Here is a 19,878-nt window from a genome sequence, read left to right on the forward strand (position 1 = left end):
TTTCCTTAGAACTTTCCCAAACGATAAATGACAGGGTAGCGAAGTGATGTGCTTTTGTGTTGTATTCGTTTAAACTTTAGAGGAAGATTAACTGAGCATGAGGAATTGGGACCAAGACCACAGGCACTTTTATACCCTTTAGAAAAGAAAAACATTATCCTTCTGCATGTGTTACATACACTATGGGACGTTATTTCTTTCAATGGATTAACAACATAGTTGCCATTGACTAAATTAAATTCAACATAAACAATCTATAGTTCGTGTATAGTAATATTATTTTGTTAGAATTATGTTTTTTTTTCTTCTTAAATTGCCATGATAATAATGTACTGATGTGATATAGGCAGTCTCGTGTAATCTGTATTACTGCTGCCCGTATTTGGCTCTAACCATACATGGCAGGCAGTGAGATAGAGGCTAAGTGCCTCGCACGCCAGCCAGGAGAGGGCAGAGTGAGCACGCCACCCCAGGGCAGTGTCACCCGCTGTGTCTCCAAGCGCTGCCTGTGCTGGATCATCCCAGGAGCCGCTAACCAAAACTATGGAAGACCAGGAGAATCAGTCTGACAGCGAGCACCAAGTGGACAATGGAAAGATTGATATGTCCTTGGGTAGGTCACGTCACTAAAAGTGTGCTGTAAAGTTCCACAGGCCGTGAGGATAATGATGACTTTCTTACTAAAGTGCAGACTTACAAATTGTTTGAGCCATTCTGTAGTTACTCTGAAAAATTGATAGGTTAGTGGGTAATTAGTTACACATGAGTTGTTCAGAATATATCATTGATGATAAATGACAGTCTTGAAGGCTGTTCTATAAGTACAAATATATGTATTTATTTTTCTGTGTAAGAAACAGGTATCGGTTCTCAATGGTCTAACTTGGCTAAACTGCTGAACTGATGTTGGCAACAGTCCATAGACCACAGTAAAGGCTGCACTGATATCCTTTATTGTCTAAATTAAATGAGTAAAACAGATTATTAGCTGGCTCTGCGTTTTATAAAATAACATATCAAATTCAACAGTTCTATATATAGCTTGAATAAAGCTGAGCAGCTATGTGCTGGCACTACACCATCCAGCTATATGACACAGTCACAGTTTCAGTAAAGTTATTTTGTGTTTTTATGAATCTGTAACTGTTCAAATAACCAGTGATACATTTGTATGGTAAATTAGCACCGTTTTGCTAAGCAGAGATATATTGTATACATTTGCATATGTGAGACTATATTTATTATATTGTAATTTGTTTAAACTACCCATATTATAACTTTCATAACTTTTATATTACCAATTAATGGATATGCTTTTTAATATACAAGAGATTTCTACATGCTACTTTGTACTTAAACACTGTCTATAATTGTTATTTTTAAAAACACTGCATCACCTTTAATAGGTTTACATTTCTATAACATGGACATTTGCTATAAGATATTAATATGTGATACAAACAAAACATAAGAAGACTATTTTCTCATTGATCAGCTCAGTCATTGTATATAGTTATGTAGAATGCTGATGCTATGAACTATATTTAGATATGCCTTACTTTACACCTAGAGTAGCAAACACCTTGTTGGTCATTTCTGTCAAGTATCTGCTTATCATTCTGCAAATTTGTTCCAGGGTCTCAGTTTTTTTGTGTGTGTGTCTGATCCATGGATCTATTTTTGTAATGAGGGATACTGTGCAAGGAAAAATATTTTTTCTGCCACAAATAATGCATGTTCTATAAAGAGAAATTAAAATATTTTACTTTTGTTGCACTTAAAAGAGGACACAATTTAAATAAGTATTAATTTTTGTTTTTGTAATTACAAAATACATTTTTGTTTATGTGTTTGTGGTGGTGTGTGCCTGTCTACTAATACATTTGTGGGAGTTGCCTTTATTGACCAATGAGCAACTGAAAAGTGTAAGCTGTGCACAAATACACAATACAATCTGGTGTTGGCATCTAGTGGTGGCAAATAGCTAATATAAAGGGGACACAGGTGGGCAAGAGACTGGTCTGGGTACTGATGTATGCGCACAAGTTTCAAACGCAGGGCACATTTATTTCAGTTATGGGCCACATCACATTTCAGACCAACCTCAGGCCTCTGCCACCACTTTTTGTGCTCACCATGAGCATCATTAGTCATTAGACATCCATCTCCTTTAGCCTCCTTTGTGCTATTTGTGAATCACACCAGACCAGCCCCATATGCCCTTGCAAATTCTCTTGTTTTTTTGCTATGCAGCCCCTATTGTGCCATCTATGAACTATATTATATACTACATTCTATATATACTATGTGTTTGTAGAAGGAGGCGCTGGTTCACAGAGGATCCCAGTGGATTCACTGGGATCCTCTGTGAACCAGCGCCTCCTTCTACAAACACATACCTATTAAACAGTCCTTGGGAGAGTCTGTTGGAAGGCAGCGGTTCTATCACCAGAGGGGAGTCAATATCCTTATTGTATACATTTTTCTTGTTTGTATCCATATATACTATGCATCCCCTATTGTGCCAGCTATGAACTATATTTTATACTACATATTCCTTATATACTATGCAACCCCTATTGTGCCAGTTATCACAGCCTCATATGCTCTTTTACACCTTTTTGTGTCAGCTATGAACAATGTAATATACCACACCAGACTTAATTTCCATGTAGCTTTTTTATGCCCATTAGGAGCCACATGAGACCAGCATCATATCAACCTGGACCTCAGATCAGACACAAAATGGTGTTTCAGCTCTCTGAAAATCACCTTGCCTATATTAGACCCACATGAAAATGGCCCTACACACCTTGTGTCTCACAGGCCTAAGGTTAGGTCATACCACTGACCTCAAATCAGAACCATTGCCCAGCTAACCGTTAGCTTAAAGGGACATTATACACTAGCTTTTTCTTTGCATAAATGTTATGTAGATGATCCATTTATATAGCCCATCTGGGGGTGTTTTTGTAAAAATGTATAGTTTTGCTTATTTTTAAATAACATTGTTCTGATTTTCAGACTCCTAACCAAGCCCCCAAAGTTTTAGAGGTATACTTATGTATACTAACTTCAGACTGCTTCTGTTTGTATAATAGGTCTTTTCATATGTAGGGGGGAGGGGGATGTTCTGCTATCAGCCCCTTTAAATGGGTGTCCCAGGCTTATCTCATTAACAGTGTTAAATTGGGATCTTCTAAGTAAGTTTTTAAAAGGTTTTACACTAGATATTTATATTAGTAGCTATGCATATTATTCTTTATAGTAGTGTCTATTACATGCAGTTAAATGAAAATTGGTGTATACTGCCCCTTTAATACCCCCCTGGGCTGTTCAGTGTCTCTGATTTCTGTTTGCCCCATGCAGGTAATTTGTTGTCTTTCAAGCACCATGTTCAACCTTTCCAACCTAAGAAAATAAGGGGAGCACATAGTCTTGCTGTTGCACTGCCTGTCATCTAGGCAGAGTCAGACATCTGACAAGCAAAGTGCGACACCAAGAACAATAAAATTCCATCAGGGTTGCACAGTGGGGACATGAAACCTATATGTTTCTGGGTTTTTAGATACATTTTATTAGTCAGCAAGGTGAGGTACTAGACTGCAATGTTCAATACCAAGACCAAGACAGTTATCTCTTACCAGTGGCCCACTGGTAAGATCAAACATAAATAATTGTCACTTGTTTATTTTTTATCTAACTTTGTTCTACTTTATTAACCTGGGGTTTTTGACAGCAAATTTTGAAAATTTGTCAACAAAGCAAAGGGATATTCTACTCTTGTGCCTTTAGGAAGCCTTGCATAAGGTCCAGCAGCTAGTTTAGAGCCAACATCAGAATAGTGAACACTAAACTGGACAGTGATGTTCATGATATGATGCATGTACCAGGGGTTTCAAGCATTTTAAACCAAAAGGCTACACCTGGGTTTCTTTAAAGGGACAGTTTACTCAAAAATGTTTTCCTCTTTAATTTGTTCCCAATGATCCACTTTACCTGCTGGAGTGTATAAAATTGTTTACAAGTATTTCCATTAACCTTATATTGGCATTTGAATTAGTTTATTTAGTCTGTGGTATCCACCCATCCTGAAAGTTTTTGGCCTCAAGACCAAGCTGTATTAACACAGCCAGTAGAATAAATTACACTCCCAGTGGGTTATAGAAGAGATAAGGTAATAAAATGTTAATTTTCCATTGTTCTCTCCAAGTATTGTTGATTGGTTTATGGACAGATATAAGATAAAGAAGGAGGTATATTTACACAAATTTATAAAGTAATGAGATCTGATTATCCTACAAGCTCAACCCTTTTTATTAGGCTGTGGCTTTAAAACACAAAATCAGCTAATTCATATACATAAATAAGCCTTAAAAAAGCAATTCTCATACATTTTATACTCTGCAGCTGGTAAAAAAAGGATTTGGAAACACATTAAGGGAAAAATAATTTTATAGTATACTGTCCCTTTAAGTAAGAGGTGTAATGATCAAGTATTGTAAATTCTCTTAACAGACACAAAACCATGAACATTTCATTATAGACAAGTATTAGAGGAGCAGTGGTTTGGCAAGATATATGGTAATGCCAGGGCAGCATCTAGACTTTCGTGGGTCCTAGGCACTTTAAGCTTCATGGGGCCCTCGCCCCCCCCCCCTTTTTGTTTTAAGCATGAGAATAGAGAGTTATATTGGGAACTAGATGTCACCTCTCTAAACAATAAAAGCAGAGCATTGTCACAGAATTAGGACCAAATGTCCTAAGAAGAGAAGCAAGAATTTCTTACTTCATGAACTTACCTCATGTTAATTTGCTGTTATTTAAGAAAATTAAAACATTTTCTTAAAACTCAAAAAAAAAAAAATCCTGATTCATGTGGGACCCTAAATGTTTATGAGCCCTAAACACTACACCTACTGTGCCAAATGGATAAGTCATCCCTGGATACTGCTTATACTTACCCTAGTGCAGCAAACATTCATGTACACACGTCAGATTCTTGCAGTGATCAAAAGATCAACAAACTCTTCCACAGTCAGCAGCATATACGTAAATGTGTAGTGAAGACTCACAAATGTTTCATTATTAACTTACGTAAGCATTTGTTGCACTAAACTAGCTTACAGTGACATATAGTCCCATTAAATGTGCTGCAAAAGGTGCCGTGGTTCAGTGGAGGCTAGTTCTGAACGTATAGTTTGAATGTGACCCCTTTAATTTGGTTGGAAACCACAGTTACACAGCCTTATGTTTGTGTGCATTATGTGCTAATTGGCTAAACTGGGCGCTTGATGTAGTTATTGGAGTGTTCATGCATATATAAATAGATCATTTAGGGACCACTAAACAATGTTTCACATTGTACAACAGTAAAGTGTACCCCCACACTCACATTAGCATATTAAAGGGATGTAATGGTCAAAATGAAATGCATTTTAGTGCATTTCAATTTTAATTAGAATTTTTTTTTGTGATATACTTGCATTAGCAAAAATACTTCCAGAAGAAGACATGATCATTCTAATGGCAGGCACACATACTCTGCGTCACAAAAGACAAGCATTGTATTTGCTGGTGCACAGGGCATGCGCAGTACATGTGCAACTGCAGCTGAAACAGTAACGCCCTTTAACAGAAACATTTTTGCTACTACATTACATTGAAAAAATGCTTCTTAATCTCCAGCCAGCTTGGTACACTCGATTTCCAGTATCAAGCTATACATGTTCGTACCACTGTACACAATATTTTGATAAATATGTTAATATGTTTATTGTACCGTCTTAGTGGTTCATGTAGGAGGGATTGGTGAATAGTTAATTGAATAGGTTCATCTAACAATTCCCTAAGTAAAGAAGATAATTCTTCCCATATTAGCTTCACTTGTCCACATTCCCACCACATGTGACAGTATGAACCCACTTCTCCACATCCTCTATAGCACATTCTGTTATGTGAAGGGGACATGTGTGATGTTTGTAAGGGTATTAAATTCCACCAAAATATAGTCTTTATTGTGTTTTCCCTCAGGTTAGCGCTCAATAATCCCTTACAGGCTGAGTTAAGCATATCGTCCCATTTCTTCTTTTCTCTTTTAATATGTAGATCTGTCTCCCACTTGACAACTATGCTGGATTTTGTAAAACTTGATAAAGATTGTATTTGTATGTATAGTTTGGATATAGTCTGTTTTGCTCTGCCTGAAGATGTCAATATGAGCTCCAGAGGTGTATATTCCCACTTGTTTGTGTTATGTACATATTGCTGTATAATTGTGTTGAGTTGGAGGTATTGATACCAATGTAGTTTTACAGGATGTAGTACAGTCTGAATCTGAGAAAAGGTCATTATTGCTCTATTATGCAATACATCCGCTACTCTATATAATCCCTTATTTGCCCATTTATCAACTATATTTTGGTATTCTTTAGGGAAAATATAGGGTGTTGTAAGTGATCTTTGTGGAATTAGTCCTTTATTTTTAGCTAGCGCATCCCATGTGCGTTTGGTCAACTCCCATATAGGGGATATGTATCGTTTGTCATATATTTCCCCCCTGTGTCTCTCTCCCCACATCAATTCATCTGCATGGGATGAACCATTTATCCCACCCTCCACTTTTGTCCACATTATGTCTTCTGTCTGTCTTCCCATCAGCACCGTTTGTGCCAATCTCGCTGCTTTATAGTACTCCAACAGATTAGGGGCCCCCACCCCTCCCAGGCTCTTGTATTTAGTAATTATATATACAGGTATTCTTGGAATTGTCTTCCCCCTAATGAATGTCACCAAGTCTCTCTGTAAATTCTCTAAGTCCTTTGTTGGGACTTTGATGGGAAGAGCCCTAAACAGATATAATAAACGTGGCAGGATATTAATTTTGACCGCTGAGAGTCTTCCTAGCCATGAAAATGTAAACGTCTTCCATTTGTTTAAATCTTTCCTAATGGCTTTATAAATCGGTATGTAGTTGTGTTTGTATAATTGGTCATAATTTGTTGTTAGGTGTATTCCCAGGTACTTGAGCGAACTTTGAACCCATTTGAGGTCAAAATTTACTTCTATCATTTTCTTAGTATGCGGTGGCATAGCTAGTGGCATGGCCTCGCATTTCTCATGATTAACCTTGTATCCCGAAATCTCAGAGAACTGAGATAGTATATTATATAAATTGGGTAGTGATATTAATGGTTTAGTCAGAGTTAGGAGAATATCATCCGCGAATAACGTTAGTTTGTAGGTCGGATTTAATATTGTTGCCCCTGTATTGTCTGGACAATTTCGTATTCTTGACGCTAAAGGTTTGATGCATAGTGCAAAAATTAAAGGGGAAAGGGGGCACCTCTGCCTCGTTCCATTCAATATAGGGAAGATTTTGGATCTATATCCCGTCGCTGTCAGCTGTGCTGAGGGCAGTGAGTATATTGCCTGTATTGCTTTAATGAATGGTCCCTCGAAGCCCATAAAAGCCAGGACCTCTCTCATATAATTCCAATCAATTCTGTTGAATGCCTTCTCCGCATCCAGTGATAGAAGCAGAGAAGGCATCCCTGTTACCTATAGAAAATCTATAATGTTTATCATTCTTCAAATATTATCTGGGGCTTTCCTATCTTTAATAAATCCCACTTGATCTGGGTGTATTAATAGGGGAAGTATAGGTTTTAGTCTATTGGCCATAATTTTTGTCAATATTTTTAAATCTTGGTTTATAAGGGATATAGGGCGGTAATTGGAACAATATCTGGAATTTTTCCCTGGTTTTGGAATCACCAAAATTTTTGCAGCAAGTAATTCAGGGGGTATCGAATGACCATTTAGAATATGATTGCAAAATTCTGTAATATGAGGAACCAAAATCTCTTTAAAAGTTTTATAGTATTCACCGGCAAAACCATCTGGTCCCTCTGCTTTGCCCTGTTTGAGCTCCTTAATAACTGTCCTAACCTCACTGTTTGTTATTGGAGCGTTTAAAGAATCTCTATCCTCTTCCGAGATGGCCTTTAGGTTGGCGTCTTGAAGGAAAGCCTTAATTTTAGGGTTAAGCGTAGGGAAGGGCGTTACTTTCTTCCCGTTATATAATTCACCATAGAAGGCCGCAAATGCGTCTACTATCTGCTGAGGGTGGGTGGTTAGTTTGCCGTTAGGAAGTAGAATGGACGGAATGGATAGGGATTTATTACGTTCTCTTAATTTATGGGCCAGATATCTATCTGGTTTATTTGCGAATATGTAGTACTGAGACTTTAATTTCTGTATCACTCTCAAAGAGTGATTGTTCAGTAGGGCTGCTAGAGAAGCCCTTTTGGTCTCTAAGATTCTAAGGACCCTGGGACTCTGGGTAAGTTTGTGTTGGGTCTCCAGCTTCCCAATTTCCCGATGAAGCTGGTCTATGTTTGCCTTGTATATTTTTATTTGAAATGTTTTACCCTGAATTAATATCCCCCTTAAGTAAGCTTTGTGCGCCGCCCATTGAAATATCGGATTAGTAGTAGATCCTTTATTGTTATTCCAGAATTCATTGATTAAATTAGCTGTTTCACTTAATTTGGCCGGATCTTTTAAATATGATGGATCAAATGTCCATGATCTAGTCCTGTATTTATCTAGTACACCATCCAGGTGTATGGAGAGCACAGAATGGTCCGACCACACACACGGATGGATCGATGAGGCCTTTAGCAGCAGTTGTAAAATTTGGCTTATATAAATATAATCTATTCTAGTATAGCTCCGATGAGCTGCCGAGTAGAATGTGGTGTCTGTGGTAGTACCATATAGGGTAACCCAAGTATCTATGAGTGTGTGGGGGGTCAAAAGTTCTCCTATCTCTTTTACCAATCTGTTATGTCTATGTTCTTTAGAACTGAGCTTATGCGATGTAACTGTCTTTTTTGTCAGAGAAATATTAAAATCCCCAGCCAATATAATTTTGTGTTGGGCCCAATCAGTCATTAGGTGTGATATGTTTCTAAAGAATATATGTTGATTTTCATTTGGGGTATACACATTACAAAAAACAATGGTTGACTCAGAAATGTGTCCCTTGACTATCAGATATCTACCTTCCACATCTGCTATTGTTGCTTCATGTTTAAACCCCAGCGAGGAGTGAATTAATATCGACACCCATCGTTTTTTCTTGTCTGTGATAGCATGATAGTGTTGAGTGAAGGTCTTAGACCAATATTTTGGTATCATCTGTTTAGTAAAGTGAGTTTCTTGAAGGAAAACTAAATTAGCCCCCATCCTTTGGTATTGTGTTATGGCCGTATTGCGTTTTATGTCCGAGTTCAGCCCCCTAACATTATGTGATACAAGATGTATTTGTGGTGTCATGAGAATAATTTAAAAGGAGCCTGATCTCAGAATCTGAGGAATTGGTCTTGGTGTCTCCAAAAAAACTGAAATAAAAATATGAAGTAAATAAACAGTGATAACATTAACAATAACAATGTTATACCTTGTAAACAATAGTCTTCCCCTAAATTGGGGAACACAACTGGTAACTTCTTTTGCATCCACTTAGTGGAAGCAAGAACTGCATATGTAAATGACAACATATAATTAGAATTTCAAAATCAGTTCTATTCAACTATTTGACTAAACTGGCTATCTCTAATAAACTAGGAATTGGTTGGTTAGTTAGAAGGCACCCAACTTATGGCGTCCATATCTCAACTTTTCCTAGCCCTCCCTTCTCAGAGAGAACTAATTAGATTATGAATGTACATCATTCAGCATTATTGATCAACAATGAAAAAGAGGCATCCACGATCTCTCTCTTGTTCCATCATCTTGTCGGTCTCATTTCTTCGGTCTCTTTCGATTTACTCTGGCCCATCCAGATGGGGTTGTGATGGACGATTTTTGTGGGGGTGGTTCTATCTCCGGTACAACTGGTGTTTCTATACCTAGTATCTTACAGGTGGTAGGGATTTCTTCCGGATCTTTTAAAGTGATTGATTTGTTGTCTTTCGTAATGTGGAGAGCAAAAGGGAAGCCCCATTTGTATCTAATTTGGTGTTTCCTTAAAAGTGTTGTCAGGGGACGCAATTGGCTTCTTTTTTGCAGGGTTCGCAGACTGAGATCTTGGAAAAACTGTATAACTGACCCTTGGAACTTAAAGGTTGGATTATCTCTTGATGCTTGGAGTATGCGTTCCTTTTCTGGAAAGAATGAAAATCTGATTATGACATCTCTATTTGGCGCATCGCCTCTGGGTTTAGCTCTTAATGCTCTATGCGCCCTTTCGATGTTAAAGTCTGTATCCTCCTTGTTCCCAGTTATATTTTTAAAGAGCTGTTGTAAGTACATCATGAGCTCTTGGTTCGTGACAGTCTCCAGAATCCCCTTGAGTCGTATGTTGTTCCTATGTCCCCTGTTCTCGAGGTCGTCCATCTTGTCCTCCAAGTCTATGATAGACTGTTGTTGTAGGGAGAGGTTCTGGGACACCGCTGATATTTCTTCCGTGATGACCTCCCTGTGCTCCTCCAGCAATTCCAGTCTCCCTCCCAGATCTGCAATATCAGACTTTATTTCCGTAAGGCTCTAGGTGACTGCACTGTGCATCTTGTCCATTTTTTCCCATAACCTCTCAAAATTGGTGGTGATGTCATGCTTAGAGACAAGGTCACGTAGGTCCTCTCTAGTCACTGGTGTACCAGCGTCCGTTTGTCCTGCACTCATTTGTTCAGAGTCTGAAATGTCTTCGTTCTCTGTTTCTAAAGGGTCTGCAATTTTATTGCTTTTAGGCAGTCCAAAAATATTGTTCACTGTGGAGTTTTTGACAGTCTTCTCTCCTTTATTAGATTTTCTGACTGACATATTGGCTTCTGTAATATTCTACAATGAGGAACTTCCTATTATAATATACCAGAGAGTGTTATTTTCTCACTCAGTTATGTATTAACAATGTCTCCAAACTTTCACAACATCCTCTGCTATGTAAAACACACAGTTTTTATTTTAATTTCTGATGCCTCTCAGGCTATGTATTGCTTTATCTTGTATGTTAGAGAGCCAGATTGCACTCTTTTGCCCTCTGTTGGTAGTTTACCGTAGTTGTTATTTTTATTTTCCCCTCAGCTTGGACTGATAATTCTAAATAATTTTCTACAGGAAATCCCTCCCCCCCCCCAGTGTTATAATCTTTACAAACTGTATATCCTCAGTTAAGTCTTTAGCATTGTAATTTATGAGACCCTTTTTCCATCTCTGTCTTGTGGACAAAATTTCATCCCCTGAGGCCCCTTCCTAGATGTGACTGCAGGTTTGGTCACTATGATTTATTTTTCTGCACTTTTCTATGGATCGTAGACAATCCCCTTTAAAATCCTCCTGTGCTGCATTTATGCGAGGTAGCTGTCCCTGTCTCTATGGGATTTACACTCTGTGCTCTGGTACAGGCCCATCCGCCTCCCTCACTCTAGTCACCTGACTGCTTGCTCGACCGGGTGCCATAAACTGTAAGCGGCATTTGAGAAAGCCGCTCTCACCTCTTCAGCTCCGCTGAACACCGGACCTCTTAGGTAAACACTCACCACTTTACCGTGATTACCGGGCTGATGAAGGGGAATCTCCCTCTTAGATAACGGCCAAGTCGTCTGTTATGCTTTTTAATTTTTTTTATTTATTTTTTTGGCGCGCTCTTGCACCTTCAGGGTGTTTGTGGATCACTGCTGCTCATTTATGGCTTCCGTTCATATAGATTGCGGATCCTCAATCTTTCCTCTTCTTTTCCACCTAATTTCACATGTCACTTTAGCCTTTTCGTTATCTTAAGTCCTGATTTTGTATATCCTGCAGTATAGAGCTCAGAGACTAAACGTCCATTTCTGAGCGTGTCTAGGCTCCACCGAATATATTATATTATTAAAGACACTGTACCCAATTTTTTTCTTTTGTGATTCAGACAGAGCATGACATTTTAAGCAACTTTCTAATTTACTCCTATTATCAAATTTTCTTCATTCTCTTGGTATCTTTATTTGAACTGCAAGAATGTAAGTTTAGATGCCGGCCCATTTTTGGTGAACAACCTGGGTTGTCCTTGCTGATTGGTGGATAAATTCATCCACCAATAAAAAAGTGCTGTCCAGAGTACTGAAACAAACAAAAAACTTAGATGCCTTCTTTTTCAAATAAAGATAGCAAGAGAACAAAGAAAAATTGCTAATAGGAGTAAATTAGAAAGTTGCTTAAAATTGCATGCTCTATCTGAATCACAAAATAAAAAATGTGGGTTCAGTGTCCCTTTAAGTATTTGGGGGAAGTTTAATTTCATATGTTCTATGCTTTTTAATATTTAACTGGGAACTCTAACAATTTTCTGAAAAAATGGCAAAACCAGGTGTCATGAGATGCAGGACATATGCAGGACACAGCAATGATGGTACAACTCTATTTTATTACAGAGCATAGCAATACACATCCAGACAGGTTGATTGTACTAAACTAACTGCGACACAGACACCGGACCTAAGCCCCCGCCCACATGCTAGTGACATCACATCCTGCTATCATCACATCTTCCCCTTTTTCAAAGGCAAAGCATACATTCGCATATATTAAATAACAAGGTACACCAACAGGGTATACAACAACATTTTGTTTTAGAACATTATAAAAACAGATAGACTAGAAAACATGAACAAATAAATTACATCCTGACTTGGACATCGGGGTAGACTACCCTAGTCCACAGTGACCATGGGATTATTCTGCCCATACTTCCGGTCACTGTTCTAGCTAAAGTCAGTCCCTGTATCGGGCCGGAAGCCTCACCACTCTTCCGCTTGATGTAACTTTGCATGAACTGTCCTCTGATACAGAAGAGTCTGCTGGAGGCAAAGATATATCCCCGCTATGATCTTGCTGAGGGGAAGGCACCTCTCTTAGAACAGGAGATCCCACCGGCGGTGGTACTGAGGTATCCGGTTCCAGACTCTCAGGTACAGGCTGAAGATGTCTTCGGTTACGGCGTGTAACCGTCCCTCCCTCTGTAAGGACTGTGTAAGACCTTGGTTCTGGAGAGCGGCCCACTACCGTAGCAGGCGTCTTCCATTTCTTCTCATCATCCAGTTTAATTCTGACACTTTGGCCCGCTTTCAGTTCCTGTAAAGGCCTGACAGAATGTCTCCTGTCGTAGAAGAAACGATAACCCTTTTTGGCCTCTTCATCCCTCCTAAGGACTTCGTCCCGAGGAACAGGGCCAGGCGGCTTGAAGACACCCACTGAGGGTAAAGTGGTGCGAATCTGGCGTCCTAGCATCAGCTGTGCCGGGCTAAACCCGGTGGCTTGAATGGGCGTCGCCCTGTATGACAAGAGGGCTAGGTACGGTTCAGATTGCTTTAGAATGAATTTTGTTGTTTGAACTGCCCTTTCAGCCATTCCGTTGGCCTGCGGATAATGTGGACTTGACGTGGAATGTACAAAATCATATTCCCTGCTGAAAGCACTGAACTCTGTAGAAGCGAACTGCATGCCATTATCACTCACCAGCTCCATTGGAATGCCCCAGCGGGCGAACAAGCTCTTCAGGCGAATGATAACGGCCTGACTTGTGATATCATTCAGGGGTGCTATTTCCAAATACCTGGAATAGTAGTCGATAACAACAAGAAACTTTTTCCCGTGCAGTTCGCACAAATCAGCAGCTATTTTCTGCCACGGCCCCGCAGGCAGCGGAGTAGACATTAAGGGCTCCCTTCTCTGAGTAGGCCGGCGTTCCCGGCAAAAGGCACATTTAGACACGTGATTTGCAATGTCGGAGCTGATCCCAGGCCACCACACAGCTGTAGCTGCTCTTTCTCTGCACTTTGTAATGCCTAAGTGGCCATCGTGAATCCTGTTTAACATCTCCTTCCTCATGCTGACGGGAATTACAATACGGTCTTGGAACAGCACCAACCCCTCCAGCTCCGTGAGCTGCGACCTCTCTGGCTGGTAAGCATTTAAAGACATCCAGGCTGCCCGGCTCTCGGGCCAGCCATCTCTTATGTACCTTATAACTTCTTGCAGATCTGTGTCCAAATATGTCTCTTTCTTTATCTCTTCCAGTTTCCTTAAAGAAATGGACTTAGAGGCCAGAACTGAATCAACATACACTTTTACATCCGACTCTGTGGAGGATTCTTCAGCAGCAGCCAGCGGGAGCCTGGACAGTGTATCTGCCACAACCAGCTGCTTCCCCGGCACATGCACTGCCTGAACATTGAACCTGAGTAGTCTCATTAAAAGTCTCTGGCATCTCAAGGGTGTTTTGTCGATGTCATAAGAATTGATAAGAGGGACTAGCGGTTTGTGGTCAGTTTCCAGACTAAATTTCTCCAAACCCACTAGATAACGCTGAAAGCGCTCACAGGCCCAAACTGCAGCCAGGCACTCTTTCTCAATTTGAGCGTATTTTGACTCCGCAGCCGTCAGTGTGCGGGAACAGTAGGCGATGGGCTGTAGTTTGTTGTCATTCAGCTGCAGGAGTGCAGCCCCCAACCCATAACTGCTTGCATCAGCACTAACCACAGTCTTTTTTGAAGGGTCGTAGAACCCCAGCACTGGGGCAGACCCCAGCAGGGACTTAGCATGCAGGAACGCTTTTTCTTGTGAGGGTCCCCAGACCCAGGCAACATCTTTCTTAAGCAACTCTGTGATAGGGTGCAAAACTGTAGATAAATCTGGAAGAAACTTGCCCACGTAATTTACAAGGCCCAATATCTGTCTCAGCTCATGTACATCAGAAGGGCTTTTCATCTGTTCGATAGCCCGAATTTTCTCGGGGTCCGGCTTGATGCCATCCCCGTTGATGATATGCCCAAAGTAGCATAATTCAGTTTTCCTAAAATGACATTTTTCTTTATTCAGCTTCAGCCCAGACTCTTTGATAGCCTGCAGCACACAACTCAAACGCTGATCATGCTCCTCCACTGTAGATCCATACACTAGAATGTCGTCCATGACGACTGCTGTGCCCACGTGGCCACTCAGGAGAGAACTCATTTCCCTCTGAAAGATCTCAGGAGCGGAGGATATCCCAAAGGGAAGTCTGCAGAAACAGAACCGACCTACCGGAGTGATAAAGGTAGTCAGTTTGCGGCACTTTGGATCCAGGGGGATCTGCCAAAAGCCGCTAGAAGCGTCTAATGTGGAAAAGAACTTCGCCCCAGCCAACTTCGGGGCTATATCTTCCAGTGTCGGCAGCACAAATCTCTCCCTCTTCACTGCCTCATTCAACCTTTTCAGGTCCACACAGATGCGCACCTTTCCGTTTTTCTTTGCAACTGGAACAATGGGGGCACACCAATCAGTTGCCTCAACAACCTCTTCAATAACCCCCATAGACTTCATGCGCATGAGCTCTTTCTCCACTTGAGGCATGAGCGGGAACGGAATTCTACGAGGAGTAGAAATACTGTACGGGACTGCGTCACTTTTAAGTGCTATACGGACAGGTTTGCAGCTCAGTAGGCCCAACTCGCCAAACATATCTTCAGAGATCTCATTCACTCTGGCCACGAGGCCCAAGTCACAGGCTGCTTTTCTGCTCAATAAACTGTTAACACACTGACCTCGGATCACATGCACCCACATGGTGAACTTTTTTTGTTTGTACTCACAGCTTGCAAGAAATTTCCCCACACAATCAATGCGGCCACCAGGACTATGAACATTTGTAGTAACCTTCGCCAGCTGGGGCTGTCGAGGCAGTTTCATAAATTCAGCAAAAGACATTACAGTGATATCAGCTCCTGTGTCAATCTTAAAATCAACATTGGCTCCCATTACAGTAAAAGTAACTTTCCAATCTTCCTCTGAGCTTGTCCGTTCCACAACAGACCCCACAAAAGACACTTCCTGACCCTCCTGGTCACTGTCCACCTGCATCTCCTTAATGTATTCAGTTTTACACACCACTTCAAAATGGCCTATTCTGTTACATTTTCTGCATCTTTTATCTCTGGCCGGGCATATAGCACTCTGATCATGAGCCCGGTAGCACCGTGTGCATCGGCCATGTTGCGCCCATCCACTTCTAGGCCTTTCCAGTACTTTAGATCTACCGCTCACACTGTGCCTTTCACTAGTAATTTTCCTAGACTGTTGCACTTCATCCACAATACTCTCAGACCTCAGATCAGCACTTTGCTTTTTCACCAGTTCACTCTGGCGGGCCATCCTAATAGCCCCGTCTAACGTTAAATCAGGCTCTAACTGCAGCTTCAGGGAGACTTCAGCATCTGCAATTCCAATAACTATTCTGTCTCTGATTTGCTCTTCTTTAGCAACACCAAACTCACAGAATTCAGCTAATTCATACAGGCTGCGCACAAATGACTCCACAGATTCTCCCACACGCTGATTACGTTTGTGAAAACAAGCTCTCTCATGAATCACATTTCTTTTGGGCACAAAGTGGGCACTGAGTTTATCCATAACTATATCAAAGTTAACTTCGTCCCCTTCTTGGAAAGTAAAAGCATTGAACACTGGCTCTACATCTTTCCCCATAGAATATAAAAGAGAATTAACTTGTACTTCACCACTCTCCTTGTTCAGTTTGGATGCAATCCTGAAGCGCTGAAACCGCTGACGCCATGTGGGCCAAGCTGCAGGCTGAGAAAAGTCAAAAGGCTCAGGTGGGGTAAACTTTGACATCGTCATCATCAGAAACAGAAGCGTAGTCCAGAACTTCTTACACCATGTCATGAGATGCAGGACATATGCAGGACACAGCAATGATGGTACAACTCTATTTTATTACAGAGCATAGCAATACACATCCAGACAGGTTGATTGTACTAAACTAACTGCGACACAGACACCGGACCTAAGCCCCCGCCCACATGCTAGTGACATCACATCCTGCTATCATCACACCAGGTTTGCCCTGTGCAATGTCTTTAGTCCCTTAGCCACAAGTACATAAGGTGCAGTGTGTTATTCCCCTTTTTATATAGCAAGTTTTATATGAACTACAGGTACAGGTTGCCAAATGCGGTTAGATACACTCTCACTCACCCCACTCTTCATGCAGCAGCCTCACTTGGTCTGTCCTCCCGGATCTGACTCCTTTCAAAGCAGAAGGAAGAGGTCTTACCTGGTGTAGAGTGTCCGCTTGCAACCTCCACAGTCGCGGTTCCTGTTGCGTCCCAAATTTCACAGCTCGCCCGGTCACAGCTGCACCTGATGCTGCCTTCCAATTTGGGATGTGATCCTGAGAGCAAACTCCTTCCTGTTTGCAAGTTACATGAAGTAGAAAAGAAGAGGCGGATCCATCCAATACTTCCAAAACACTGTGAATTTATTGTAATTTTCTTTCACAAACAATTCAGAGACACACACTTAAAACCATAGGAGCTGATGTGAGGTCCAGTTTCAGTCTTACATGTTTCGGCGGATCCTGACCGCCTTAATCATAGACCATACCTGAACCTCTACACCTGTAGCCTTTTTACCTGTGTACAGGTATACGCCCTCAAACATTTACTCCAATCAAATGTATACAATAGGATTTAGCCTCAATCGGCTTGACAGCTTGGAAAGAAATTCTATTAATTTACATAGGTTAATCTTAATCCTATAAGTGTCTTTATGTAGCATTTTATAGAAAGACACAGCTAGTGTTGAATTGCAAATTCAACTTAATAGAAGGTACTCATTTTTAGTCATTTACAATGCCAACTTCTAACACATCAATTAAAGACACATATAGAAAAATCATATACAGAAAAAGTTTTTTAAGCAGTTGAGGCTAGGTTTGAACTCACAACCTTTGGGTTAAGAGACATTAGACTTAAGCACTATGCCACAGCAACCCCATAGCTATTATGGTACATCTAATATAGCTATATAGCCTTTATTTTGCATTAGTTTCCTTATAGTTGCTAGATATCTAGAAAGTTACTTTTATGCAGTCTCGTTTGTTTATATATGTATACTATTATTGACTCAATTTTAGCTTTAAACTTCCCATATATAGAACTAACGAAAGTTGGGGTTGATAGGCCAAATATTGCTAGATTATACTACTCTTAAATTTAACTATTTATTACTCCAGCAATTAATGATGTCATGTTCTGAGTTAAATCCCTCTGGGACTAATGTCTTAAATACAAAAATCCAATATGCCTCTTATTTTTTTAGCGTATTCAGCCTGTCACCACCTCTGTGTGACTTTTGAATGTGTTCAATGGCTGACCAACTGAAGGTACTTAAATCCTGATCATGTTCCTCTATAAAGTGGGATGCAAGAGCAGAGCATGATATATCATTTTCTATATATGAGATGTGCTCTCGAATACGAGTTCTTACATCCCTTGTTGTCATTCCTATGTACTGTTTTTTATGCTCTGTGCATTCAACTAAATAGATAACATGATCAGTAGAACATTTTATACAGCCCTTGATATCATATTCTGATCCAGTAGTATATGACTTACAAGTCTTGTTTACTTTGATAGTCTTAAATACAAAAATCCAATATGCCTCTTGTTTTTTTAGAGTATTCATCTTAAATACAAAAATCCAATATGCCTCTTGTTTTTTTAGAGTATTCATACTCTAACAATGTATGTTTATCCTATTGAATTTCATAGTTGTTGTATCGTACAAAATGTATACAGCACTATACAGACCAATATCTGAGACTTAAACTCCCAGAAACCTCTGCTGCCAAATTACTGCTGAGCATTGTTGTTTTAGATATATATATATATTATGTAAAGAGAGAACACCAGCGCTAAAACCTAAGTGGTATCATTAGTGTACCTCACTTAGAGTATATGATATGTACCGTATGATGTAAATATATTTGGTATCAATAAAATCCCCTACTTAGTATATACAGGGGGGGGGGGTGTTCTAATACTGAGAAGAACTATAGGAGTGGTATGAATAATTGATGTGAATAAGGCACAGTAATTAGTGTTCCAATAGGAATTGGTTAGCGTGCTGCCTAGATATTGACACAGTGTACCCCTGTCACTGTAACAATTATTCGAAAAAAGAGACCAGTCAATAAAGATAACAAGGCGCTCTGCTAAACTTAGTATCTTCAAAAGGGGAAAAACAGTTTATAAACAGTTTTTTTATGTGCTGAAGAAATGTTTTTTCCTTTGAAAGAGACTTCTTCTGGTATGGAAATAAAGTAAGTAATTCCTGCTTACCAGCTATAACCCCAATCATATGAGGTAAGGTTTTCGCTCTTTCTGGGTAAAGATGGTTGTGTCTTTAAACCCCGGCGTAGTGACCTCCGAATTTCCTAGACCGCTTGTTGTTCACTTGGTATTATCGGAGCCTTATCTTCCCAGAGTGTTTCTGACTAGGAGAGAGACACATTAGAACAGTTAGTACGGCTGCACCGGATAAACTGACGAAAAGATCTTCAAAATGTGGTAAAAAGGATTTATTGGGCAAAAGCATAAAACCAAAAATATACTGACATAGTCACCATCAAGTGAAAAGTGACTCACTCCCGGACCGGAGTGAGTAGAAAGTAGCAAAAAAGAAACAGTAAACGCGTTTCGTGCGGGACTACCGCACTTGATCACTACATATCTAACATATCCTAATGCTACTCTTAAATAGCCACAAGCAATCTAATTAGTACAGCTTCCTGTTAACTCTTAAGAGGCTATTACTAAGACCTGACACACAAAATTGAATAAGCTATACCTTAATAGCAGAAATGTGATAAACATTCTAAACACAAATTTAAACACAATTTTAAACACAATATTATTTTAAAGAGGATATTATAAGCTAGTCACATAAATGCAAGAGTGAAAACCACACAAGCATTTATGTGAAAGCAGGGACAATAAATAACAGGTACTTGAAAGCTAACATGATTTAAATTAATTTAAACAAATAAATTCA

The 19,878-nt window shown here is 39.9% G+C and overlaps 1 protein-coding gene across 1 annotated transcript in view; it reads left to right on the forward strand.

Moving 5' to 3' along the window:
- The first annotated feature begins 434 nt into the window (after nt 1–434).
- Nucleotides 435–19,878, forward strand: part of LOC128647430 (UAP56-interacting factor-like) — an 80,650-nt gene continuing 61,206 nt past the window's right edge. The window contains exon 1 of the mRNA XM_053700221.1: nt 435–613. Within this exon, the coding sequence (XP_053556196.1) occupies nt 544–613 (70 nt within the window). The 5' untranslated portion in view covers nt 435–543. The remainder of the gene's footprint in view (nt 614–19,878) is intronic.

This window comes from Bombina bombina, chromosome 1, assembly GCF_027579735.1.
Source record: "Bombina bombina isolate aBomBom1 chromosome 1, aBomBom1.pri, whole genome shotgun sequence".
NCBI classification, from domain to species: Eukaryota; Metazoa; Chordata; class Amphibia; order Anura; family Bombinatoridae; genus Bombina; species Bombina bombina.